The 12,024-nt window shown below is 46.4% G+C and overlaps 1 protein-coding gene across 1 annotated transcript in view; it reads right to left on the bottom strand.

Annotated features, from left to right (window-relative positions):
• Positions 1 to 164: 164 nt before the first annotated feature.
• Positions 165 to 12,024, bottom strand: part of PRPF8 (pre-mRNA processing factor 8) — a 32,399-nt gene continuing 20,539 nt past the window's right edge. The window contains exons 25-43 of the mRNA XM_006079765.4: positions 8,908 to 9,155; positions 8,639 to 8,818; positions 8,302 to 8,437; positions 8,050 to 8,219; positions 7,583 to 7,712; positions 7,322 to 7,468; positions 6,962 to 7,122; positions 6,470 to 6,661; positions 5,584 to 5,821; positions 5,319 to 5,447; positions 4,333 to 4,446; positions 4,075 to 4,248; positions 3,634 to 3,827; positions 2,603 to 2,842; positions 2,363 to 2,504; positions 1,242 to 1,382; positions 978 to 1,117; positions 673 to 875; positions 165 to 499 (exon numbers count right to left, since the gene is read on the bottom strand). Coding sequence (XP_006079827.1) covers positions 345 to 499; positions 673 to 875; positions 978 to 1,117; positions 1,242 to 1,382; positions 2,363 to 2,504; positions 2,603 to 2,842; positions 3,634 to 3,827; positions 4,075 to 4,248; positions 4,333 to 4,446; positions 5,319 to 5,447; positions 5,584 to 5,821; positions 6,470 to 6,661; positions 6,962 to 7,122; positions 7,322 to 7,468; positions 7,583 to 7,712; positions 8,050 to 8,219; positions 8,302 to 8,437; positions 8,639 to 8,818; positions 8,908 to 9,155 — 3,234 coding nt within the window. The 3' untranslated portion in view covers positions 165 to 344. The remainder of the gene's footprint in view (positions 500 to 672; positions 876 to 977; positions 1,118 to 1,241; positions 1,383 to 2,362; positions 2,505 to 2,602; positions 2,843 to 3,633; positions 3,828 to 4,074; positions 4,249 to 4,332; positions 4,447 to 5,318; positions 5,448 to 5,583; positions 5,822 to 6,469; positions 6,662 to 6,961; positions 7,123 to 7,321; positions 7,469 to 7,582; positions 7,713 to 8,049; positions 8,220 to 8,301; positions 8,438 to 8,638; positions 8,819 to 8,907; positions 9,156 to 12,024) is intronic.

Genomic DNA, 12,024 nt, shown 5'->3' with positions numbered 1-12,024 from the left:
AAAGCCCAACTTTCCTTCAGCTTGCTGAGCTTAGAGGACATTTATCCCCACAGCTCCGAACAGGGGGCCTCGAGGTTCAGTCCAGCAGCTTGCTGTGAACACGTCCAGCCTCTGCCATCCCTCCACCCAGAATCTGAGCTCAGGGGAAAAAAAACTTCAAAACCTCCTATTTATACAAAATTTATTATTATACTTTTTCACAATTACAAGTCACCAGGGGTCAAGAATATCACAAGCACAGAAGAGAGGAAAAAGGGGCCAAGCTGCTGAATGTCACCAGCTTGTCTGTGGGGCCACAGGCTCTAGCCTTGACCAGAAGGCTGGAGCAAGAGGTGAGGAGACGACTACGCATAGAGGTCCTCTCGGTCCGCAGAGTAGACCTCACCCTCCTGCAGGAGAGCGAAGTTGAGGAAGTGGGAGGGCCGGTGCACCTCGTGGTAGAACTCTTTGGGGTTTGCCAGCTGCAGCTCGTACTTCATGTTGGGATCATGCCGGACACCTTGGAGTAGAAGGAAGAGGCCAACGTTGACAAGGTCCACCTGCCTCACCCAGCCTGGGTCCCTGGGCCATCTCTAAACCAGAATCTGGGCCCAAGTTCTAAGGCTGGTGGCCTAACCTCATCCCCACTTTCCTGTGCACCCCTGCCCCCAGCCCACACCCTGCCCCACATACCCATGAAGTTGTAGTTCCACGAGGACTGGGCAGGGACCATAAAGAAGCCAAGGAAGCGATCCGACAGTAGCATCTGGACCCTCTCGTAGTGCGAGGGTAGGTAGCCTTTGGGGTTGTTGCCCTTGTCTGTGTTCTGGCGGCCCCATTCATAGCCACTGGGGGTCAGCTTGTAGGCTGTCAGGGTGCAGGAGCCTGGTGTGAAGCTGGAAGAGGAATGAGGACAGAGTCAGAGCTCAGGCCACCATTCTGGGTCCTGGCCCGCAAAGCCTCCCATCACCCTTCCTCCAAAGGGGGTGCAAGCCCACCTGCAGGTGATGATAATGGTCTTCTCGCCATCCCAAGATGGGTTGTCAGCCATGATCTTGGCATGGGTGGTGACATCCTGGGGTGACAGCTGGGGAGACTCGTTGGGCTGAGTGTGGATCCAACCTAAGGGTTCCATCTCCTATAGGAAGAGCAGTGGAAAGCTCTTTAGGGCCCAGGAATCCCACCCATTAGAGTAAAACCTCTGCCTTCCCTCCACCCCCCCGAGAGCAGGAGGCCGCAGCTCTCCCACTTCCTCCACTAACCTTGAGGTACTCGTGCTGGGGCAGCTGGCCAGGCAGGTGCACAGTCTGGTGAGTGCCCCACTGTGGTACCATCACGATGCAGCGGATCTCCTTCACCTGGGGGTTATCTGGTGGGCTCACCCCATACAGGTATCCTGCAATCTGGAGACAAGGGGGTCAGGAACCAAAGAGATTCTTAGTACCAGCTGAATTCCCTTCTCCAGGAACAAGGTCAGAGTTCCCCAAAATGTGGCCAGAATCTCCTCCATCAAAAAAGCCTGGGGGTGCTTATTCAAAATGTTAAACATGGACCTCATCTCAGATTTAATCACATCAGAATCTTGAGTGGGGTCCAGGAATCGGCTCACACAGGAATGGGTGCTCACACATTTCCCAGTTGATTATTTAAGTAATTTAAGTACAGTATCCATAAATGAGCACACAAGCACACAGCTCAGGCATTCAACAAGCTGTACACATCTTTAAACCCAGCACTCCGCAGCACTTTTTCCACCTTCGGTTTCGCCTCAAAACTACCTTCAAACTCTTTGCCCAATCTTTTAGTTATCTTTTATTTCTTCCTGTTTTTGTCTTTTGTGGTATTCTTTGTCACACACAAGTTAATCATTTTGATGATGGTTTTCTGTTATGTATCTTATTTAAGATTATTCCATCACTAAGACAATAAATATTTTCTTCTAATACTCTACTAGAGTTTAGTATTTTACATCCAGATTTTTATTCCACCTGGATTTTACTTCTGTAAGTGCTACAAAGTAGGAATCAAGTCTTCCTTTGATGATTATTTCAATATCATAAAACACACTTAATCCCACAGATGAAGTGGAATCCTCAAGTGATACAACTGATTTATTGTATACACATGAATCTGACTATATGATACTTCTTTCCAATAACTTCTAGGCCAATCACACATTCTCCTCTCAATTACCATAGCTTTAATAATGCTTTGGTATCTGGTGGGGGCCAAAACATTCTTCCCTGTTTTGGCTATCCTTACATATACTTTACTCATCCATGAATTTCAAAACTATCACCTCCAGTTCCAGGAAGTCTCAGGTGAGTTTTAGGCTCATAAATGCTTAGTACACACTGTGGCCTAGTTGGACAAACATACTCACTTGGGCCCGAAGGTCAGATATGCAGATAAACTTCTTAAGCACGTTCTTGGGAAGGATATAGGTGTATCCAGTCTCCTTGATGTCATCAGATGAAACATAGATGTGATTGGTCCTTAGGTGCAAGTTGGCGGCAGAGATGGCCCTAAACACAGGCAGGGAATGTTGGCATTTTTCAACTCAAGCACCTCACGCGGCACCAGCAGGCCTTCCCAACCCCACCCGTCTTGCCCCGTGCACTACCTGACCCTCCATTCAGTCTTAGAGGAGAAAGTCTGGGTCTCGTAGTTGCTGGTGGTGGAGGTGATTATTTCGTCACCATGCTTGTTGACAGTGCGAGTCTGGGTTGCAGTCAGCTGCGACTGTTCCTTGGTCTGCTTCTCAATCTCAGCGATCTGCTGCCGCTGCTGCGATGGTGCTGAGATCTCCATCCCCAGGATGATGTCCCGAATTTCTGACTGTGTCAGCGATGCCACATTCACACTGTGGGGACAGTGTGAGTCATACCACCATGATCCCTTCCCTTGGTCACTTATGTCCTAACTGCAAGCATGTTAACTGGGTGAGAAACAGAGCCCATGTGTACCCTGACCCCTGACAATCCTAAGTGATGCTTATACGGCAAGTGTGAAGTGGAAATACACTAATATGGATCAGATTTGTCACATCCCAGGCTGACCCCGTGCCTGTACACCTTTTGACCATGCTCAAACCAGATTTAGCAACCACACCTCCCACTCTACCTCAACAAAAAGTGCCCTGAAACTGGAAAAACTTTCAAAAACGAAAATCCTGAAACAAGTTCTCAATCAGAGTTGACACGTCAGTCACCCTTACCAGTGTCTGGAAATCTATGGACATTTTTGGTTGCAAAAATGACAGGGAAAGAGAAAAAAGGAAAGTGTGTGTGTGTTTTATTAGCTGTGCTACTGTGGGGTCTGGGATGTGAGAACTTCGTGTGCGTGTGTGTGAGATGAGCAGTCGTACTGAGGGGTCTGGGATGTGAGAGCTCCCTGGACTGCATGGACAGTAAAGAAACACCCTGCTCAAAATGGCAACAATGCCTCTGCTGAGGAACAGTGCCCAAGAGTCAGCTTGAGCCCTGAGACATGGACACTTCCTGTACCATCAGAAGACACTGCCTATAGGCATCTCCACGACAATTTCTTGAGAATCGTCTTGGCTTAACATGTTTCGAAAATCCCAGAAACCAGATACTGAGCCGCCTGTGTCACCCCCTGCAGCTCTCCTCTGTAGCCCCCACCCCTGCTCACTTGTTTTTCTTGCCGTAGTCAGCCAAGATAAGGTCCTTGAGCTGCACCTCCACCTTGATCCACTCCTCGTCAGTCAGAGTGGGCCAGATGTGGTGCGGCTCTGTGATCGTGGTCTTGTCTGGCTTCAGGATCACCTTCGCGCGGTCGTTGTTTACGTGCAGGGCGCGCAGGATCAGGATGAGGCGGGAGAAGGCCTGGGGAGAGGTGTGGCGGCATGAGAGGTTAGCAACTGGACGCTCTTCCCTCTCCTCCAGCCCACCCCTTCGGAAACTCACCCCTAAGGGGTACCCCTCACCACAGGCGGGGCACTGGCCCATCCACAGGTGGATGAGGTGAAAATAAGCCCCCAAGAGGCCTGTGAGAAAGCTAAGGCACAGGACTTTCTTGTGACCCCAAACCCACTCTTCTCAGAGTGACGCTCCCAGCAAGGTGGTTTCATACCGTGTAAGATGAGATAGTCTTGAGCCAGTCGTCGTAGAGGTTAAAGAGAACCATCTGCGGCTCAGTGGCTTTAAGGATGAGATCCCCAAACTTCTCCACCTTGAGGCAAGCCTGGAAGGGGAGCTGGAGCTCTGATCCTTTAATCACAATATTGGGGAAGTCCAGCAAGTGCACCTGAGACGAGATCAAGTCCAAGTTTAGAAACAGAGTCAGCAGGTCTCAGCCCTCTTTCCTTCTACCTCATTCACCACTTCTCACCTCCAGTGGATCCAGCATGCCTTTCCTAGTGACAATGATCTGCTTGGGCTGCTCCTCCACGGGCAGAGATCGGATCAGGGCAGCCACCTCCTCAGCTGTCTTCCATTTAGCCAACTGATAAACAAGAGAGGAGGACAGGGAAACTGAGTCTCTGCCCTCCCAGCTCAGATAAAACAGAACATCCCAGTCTTGAAACACTTATCCTTACCCTATGTTTCTACTGTATGCTACTAACTGTTAAGTACTCAAGAGCTATAGAAAAAACGTCCAATTGTCTTGCCCCAAAGGATGTTTCAACCTAGCTGGCCAGACAAAACTCACACAAGCTAGTGTTTGATTATACACACACTATGTCAGGGACAAAAGAAATTAAGGCTAAAGGTCACAAAATGTTACACAAAGAAAGAAGTCTTGAGGAATGAGTAAGACAGTGATTAACAGAGCTAAGAGAAGAGTTCATGCTAGCAAAGCCACAGAGGCGGAGATGTTCACCAGGGTTTGGGATACCAGGATCCTGGACTGACTGCCAGAGGGCACATGCTACAGAGGATGAGAAACTGTGGCTAGACAAATGACAGCCTACCTAGATATGAAGTACCTAGAAAACCAAAGCGTTAACTCAGCAAGATGTAAGGGGTTACCAAAGGCTTTGAGGTAGAGAAGAGATTTGGAGAAACCGACATTTTAAGAGTGTGTGCTCCCTTTAGAAAGATGATTTTTCATAGCCCTCTTCAAGATAGGTTAGAGACACAAGATTCATGAAGCAGAGAGCCCAGTTAGTAGGTGATGATGGACCTCAATTATTCTTGGACTTCTTACAAGAAGAACACTTCCCAAGTTAAGTAATTCAGGGGGAAAAGTGTAAATGAGATACCCTCAAACTTGGAAAGAGAGAAATACGGAGATTCTATCTCACACATCCACCCAATACCAAAGAATAAGAGGCAGCAAGGTTCTACAGCCTCTCTACCCTTTAACAGGCTCACCTGTCCCAAACGCTTCTGTCCAGCCCACACAGATGTGTGAATTATCTTGAGAAACAGCTGCCCTGTGCGTGGGTTGAAGATGAAGATGGCCCCATTGATGGGCTTGGTGGTCAAGTTCCCTTCAAAGGTCTAAAGAATGATTACATCAGTTAGCACAGTCTAGACACAATCAGCCTGCCTTCCTTCCAGTACGCACACACTTGTCCAGTCACCCTCCCATAGGCACATACAAAGTCCCACACCCTCACACGCGTCTAACTCTCACCTTATGGATAGTCACTCTGTAGACATTGGTGTCATCCACAAACCAGATAATCTGGTTGGAGAAGAGCTCACCGTAGTTCTGAGAGGACAGATAGGGCTCAGTGGGCTCAGAAGAATAGAGCTGCAGCCCCTTACGGATCCGTTCACGTAACACATACAAGGCAGGGTTTGCCTTCATGATCTTGGCCATGGCCTGCTGTATGAGAGGCTTGCTGCCAGGGAACCAGTTTCCATAGGCACTGTGAAGGGGAAAGAGGCAAGAAAGATTAAGACCAGACTAGAAGTCCCAGGAACAAGGCAAAATGCAACTACAGAGGAAGAAAAGACTGTTCGCCAGGCTGAGATGAAAGTGTCTGCTCATGTACACAGAGGCGAGGAAGAGTCAGTGACCCAGATGAGCAAACCAGCAAACCTCAGCCTCACCTGGGCAAACCAAAAAGCACATGCATACCGAAGTATGGGGTGGGGGGAGGGACGAATTAGGAGGCTGATAATAACATGTATACACTACTGTATATAAAACAGATAAATAACAGGGACCTACTGTATAGCACAGATAACTCAAGACTGTGTAATAACCTATATGGAATCTGAATCTGAAGAAAAATTGCTATAGGTATAACTAAGTCACTTTGCTCTGCACCTGACATTAACACAACACTGTAAATCAACTATAATTCAATATAAAATAAAAATTAATGGGGTGGGAGAGATGTTCAAGAGGGAGGGGCCATATGATACACCTATGACCAATTCATGTTGATGAATGGCAGAAACTAACACAATGTTGTAAAGCAGTTATCCATCAGCTAAAAATAAATAATTCTTAAAAATTAAAACAAAGTATGGGGCTGAGGAAAAACACATGCTTTTGAGCCTCAACTTACCTATGCAGGTTATATGCCAGGTCAATAGCAATGAGCACACCAGTGGGCGAAGGGTAGATACTCATGTTGTCTGTGGTGTAGTCCAAGAACTTGGCCCGGGCATAACGCTCAATGTCATGGGAATCGTAGTCCCCCCAGCGCAACTGTATATCAATCCAATACTTCTGAGTGGTGGTGCTATCCATCACATCCCTGAAAGTGGAGAGGGGTCAGGAGTCTAGGCTTCCAGGAAGACACTGGTACAACCAATATCCCCAGAACACCAAGAACTCTCAATCGCTCTGTCTACATCTTAAAACCAACCCCTCTCCTATTCTAGATCAGCAAGATGCACCAATCAGCAGACCTGGCTGAAGGTGTTGACAGAATCAGGGGGTAGCATGGGCTTCTAATTATACAGAAAGGCAGCCAGGGACAATTTCAAAAGTAGTGCTGCTAAAACAGTAAAATGAAGGTTCCCAGATGCTCAGGGCCCTGTCAGAAGGCACTTACTTAGAGTCGGCCAGCAATGAGGGCCGGGAGACATTCCACTTATAGGATGCAAACAGCAGGATATCTGCACAGGAAGAATTCATCTTATAGGACTTTCGGGGGTGGATTGTCTCCTTCTGAACTGTCTCGATCTCCAGTGCATCCAGTTCCTGATCAAACACCTGGAGGCGAAGGTGGAAAGGTTATGACTGATTATGGAAGCCCACTTGGCATAGGGGCTGACAGACTGAAGATAATGGGGCAGCTGGGACCACAACAGAAGTCTCATCCTCGGAGCTCCGAGGGTGGATTTCCACACCCAAAAGAGAGAGCAAGCAGACTGGACTTTCCGTGGCATCCTTCCCCCTCATTCAGGCGCACCTGACACAAGTCCATAACGATGCTCTCGTGGATCTTCTGCCACAAGTGAGCTCGGAAGATCTGGATGAGAGAGATCTTCAGCGTGGGGATCTTGCCGTGCATGAAGATACCAGTCAGGTCCAGCTGCACCTGAAAGCCCACGTACACCTGATGGGAGGAAGAGGAGAGTAGAAACTGAGAGACTCTGGTTTCAGGAATCATTAAGGAGGGAGAAACCCTTGCTTTTAGCTTCCCATTCCCATATCTACCAATCACACTCACGTTGGCTCGGTTGATGGTTGGGGACCACCAGAGGGTGAACCTACGATTGGGAATCTGGTTCAATCCTGATCGCTGGGCATTGGTGAGCTTCTTCCACTTCATGGACTCCTCAAAACCACTGGCTTTCTCCCTGGGAAACAGAAGAGATCAGGTAAAGTGATGTCCTGCCATCCCCCACCAGAATACTGCTGACCTCCTGGGGTGGCTGTCTGGGAAACTCCGCAGTAGCAGACAAAGGCACACAAGGGATGAATTCAAGAGAGCTGTGACATGTGAGAGATCACTGTAGAGAGAACAGGGATTTCCCTGGTGGTCCAGTGGTTAAGACTCCACAGATCCAATGCAGGGGGTGCAGGTTTGATCACTGATCAGAGAACCAAGATCCTGCAAGCCCTGCGGCACCGCCAAAAAATAAATCAATGAATAAAAACTGACTAGCAACTGTAAGAAGAGAATAGAATCCTCACCAGAAAAGCCCCTCCCAGGTAGGGAAGTAAGTGCCCTTGAAGAGGGTGTGTTCCAGAATGCCTTCCACACCGCCCAGGGCCTGGATCATGTCGGTACGGTAGTTGTTCAGGTTCCAGAGCTTCCCATCATGCCGCTGGTGTGTCCACCAGAAAGGATTCTGCTTCAAAACCTAGAAGGCAAGGCAGGTCCAGTCAAGCTTCCAGGAGCCCACTGCCCCCGGTTCCCAGAACAGCCACAGTCCCCTCCAGTACCTGGTACTGCTTAAAGTCAGTTCGAACACGCCAGCCCTTATCATAAGCCAGTGTGTGCCTGTCCTTCTGGAACAGAGTGTTGATTCGAGGAATGCCACGATCCCATGAATCTTCTAGATCTTCTAGGGTCAGTCGTCTGCCAAGGAAAAAAGATCAAACTTAAATACATATATGAAAAGTTCAGCATTCCTCCCTAGCCAAGGATAAATATGGTCAGATATAGAACCTACTTTCTTGACTCCACAAAATACGGCATGCTCTGCCCTGACCTCTAGGCAGGGCTCAAAGGTCACCCCTCCTCCTCCGACAGAACTGCTACACCCTTGTGGATGCCCACCTGTTCTGAGCAATGGCCTCTTGTCTCTTGAGTGCATACTCAGCCCAGACCCGCTGAGAATCAATGAACTCACTCTCCCATGGCTGTATGTAGCGATACAAATTGGGAATCAGCTGGTCTTCTTCATGGCTCATTCCTGAACGGAAGTGTGTGATACCTACATCTGTCTGCTTGGACCACCTGTTCGGGGGCACAACCAAGATTAGGCTAAAAATAAAGAAACATCCCCTTTTCCTCAGGGTCTAGCAAGATTCTTAGCAAAGTCCTACCTGAGATCAGACTGGGGAATGAGCACATGGCCCATTGAGAGCATGCCAAGTCCACCCAACTCCTTAGGGGTGTAGAAAACGACAGGGGGGAATCGACTCGGCATCTTGGAGTTGAGGCCAATCTTGATTCGTGTCTGGATCTTGTTCTCACACTTCACCAGCAAGTCCAGGAGCTCCTGGGTGTTTACCACAGCCTCTCGAAAGTATGTCATAAGGCCAATAAGAGCTGTGTTCCATTTATTCACAATCTGAAGACAGTGAGAAGAAAGTAAATTATGAATAAGTCCTTGCAGGGAGAGGACTGTGGCTGGGAATCACTAGATACAATTGGCTAAATTCTCTCTAGTTCTCAATAAAGAGCTGAGCTCAATGTCATTTGGGAAGTGTGTATAAATCAAAATCACTATGAGATATACTTAACACACATTGGAATGGCGATGAGTGAGTGACAAGTATTAGCAAGGATGTGGAGAAAATACAATTACCATATACTGCTAATGGTAATTTAAAATAGTATAGCCACACTGAAACAGCCTGGCAGTTCCTCAAAAGGTTAAACAGAGTAACTGTATGACTCAATAATCCAGGTATACACCCAAGAGAAATAAAAACTTATGTCCACACAAAAATGTGTACATGGACTTCCCTGGTGGTCCAGTGGTTAAGAATCCGCCTGCCAATGCAGGGCACAAGGGTTTGCTCTCTGGCCCAGGAAGATTCCACACCACAGGGCAACTATGTCCACGTGCCACAACTCCTGAGGCTGAGCTCTAGGGCCCAAGCTCCGCAACAAGAGAAGCCCACACACAACCAGAGAGTAGCCCTTGCCTGCTCCAACTAGAGAAAGACCATGCACACCACTGAAGACCCAGCACAGCCTAAATAAATACATTAAAAAGTCACATTACAAATGTGTACACAGATTGTTCATAAAAGCATTATTCATAATAGCCAGAAAACAGAAAATCCCCAAATGTCCATCTACTGACAAAATGTGGTACAGCCATATAACGAAGTATTATTTATCCATGAAAAGGACTGAAATACTCATACATGCTGCTGCTGCTAAGTCGCTTCAGTCGTGTCCGACTCTGTGCAACCCCATAGACGGCAGCCTACCAGGCTCCCCTGTCCCTGGGATTCTCCAGGCAACAACACTGGAGTGGGTTGCCATTTCCTTCTCCAACGCGTGAAAGTGAAAAGTGAAAGTGAAGTCACTCAGTCGTGTCTGACTCTTCGTGACCCCATGGACTGCAGCCTACCAGGCTCCTCCGTCCATGGGATTTTCCAGGCAAGAGTACTGGTGCCATTGCCATACATGCTACAACATGAATAAACCTTGAAAACATGCTAAGTGAAAGAAGCCTGATGAAAAAGGTCATATCCATGATCCGCTTATATTACACATCCAGAATAAACAAATCCATACAGACAGAAAATAAGAGGGACTTCCCTGGTCGGGTCCAGTGGCTAAGAATTCACCTAGCAACACTGCAGATGTGGGTTTGATTGGGGAACTAAGATCCCACATGCTGTGGAGCAACTAAGTCCCAGCACTGCAACTACTGAGGCCGCACGCTCCAGAGCCCACAGGACATGATACGTCCACACGGAAGAGCCGCATGACGCAACACATCTGCTGTGTGCCACAGCTAAGACCCAGGAGCCGCGACTCCTGAGCCTGCACGATGCAACTCCTGAAGCCCACACGCCCTAGAGCCTGTGCTCCACAAGAAAAGACACTGCACTGAGAGACTCACCCACCTCAACTAAAGAGGAGCCCTGGCTGCTGCAACTAAAGAAAGCCTACACAGCAACGAAGACCCAGCACAGCCAAAAAGAAACAGAACAACAGATGATGGAATTAGTAGACAAAGACCTGCAGCATTTATAATTATGCTTGAATATACAAGAAAAACATGAACATAATGAGGAGAGAAATAGTTGTTAAAGACCCAAATGAAACTTCTAGAGATAAAAATTTCAGTATCTGAAAATTTAAAATATATTGATTGGATTTACAACATTTTAAAGCTTCAGAAGAAAATAATGAAGGCAAAATAAATACTTTTCCTGACAAACAAAAGCAGAGCATATTCACTGCCAGTAGACACTTACTACAAGCGATGTTAAAGGACATTCTTCGAGCAGAAAGAAAATACCAGATGGAAACGTGGATCTACATAAAGTCATAAAGAACACTGGAAACAGTATGTGGGTAAAAAGACATTTTTTCTCATTTTGTAATTTCTATAGAAGATTAAAAGACTGTTTAAAGTCCAAAGAACAACAATGTATCACTGTGTTTATAATATAGGTAAAGTTAACACTACAAAGAATGAGGGGAAAAATGAAAGTCAACTACTGTAAGGTTATCATACAATATGCAATGTAATAGACTAGTGGTCACAGTAAGACAGAGATGTACACTGTAAACCCTAGAGCCACCAAAAAAACCAAAGAACCGTAGCTAATACTCAAAGAGTGGAGATAAATTAAAATCATACCAAAATCCCCACTTAATCCAAAAGAAACTTGGAAAATTAGTTACTCAAGTTTTCCTGGGTCTCTTTTTACAGATTTATGTTATGAAACCTTTGTTTTTCTCATGTTTAAAAAATAAGTTAAAAAGAAGGCAGGAAAAGAGGAAAAAAACCAGAACAAAGAACAGATGGCAGATTTAAACTCAACCATACTGATAGTTATCTCAAACTTAACTGGAGTGTTTAGACTACTCGTATGGCAAAGACTGTTCAAATGAATTTAAAAAGCAAGAACCAACTTAGTGCAATCTGTAAGAAGTTAACGTTAATTATAATGACACAGCTTAAAAGTATAAAGATGGAAAAAGACATCCATGCACACACAAAACAAAGCTAAAGGGGTAGTACTGATACCAGACAATGTAGACTTTAGAGCAGACAATATTACAAGGAACAAAGGACATTTCATGATGATAAAGGAGTCAATTCATTAAGATATGATAATTCTAAACATACTGGTACTTAATAATACAGCCTCAAAATATATGAAGCAAAAAAAAACCAAAAAACAAAAAATGATGGACCTGTTGAAATACTAAGATTCAAAGAAAACAAAGCATATAATGATGCCCAA

Source organism: Bubalus bubalis, chromosome 3 (assembly GCF_019923935.1).
Source record: "Bubalus bubalis isolate 160015118507 breed Murrah chromosome 3, NDDB_SH_1, whole genome shotgun sequence".
NCBI classification, from domain to species: Eukaryota; Metazoa; Chordata; class Mammalia; order Artiodactyla; family Bovidae; genus Bubalus; species Bubalus bubalis.
This window is presented reverse-complemented; position numbering and strand designations above follow the sequence as displayed.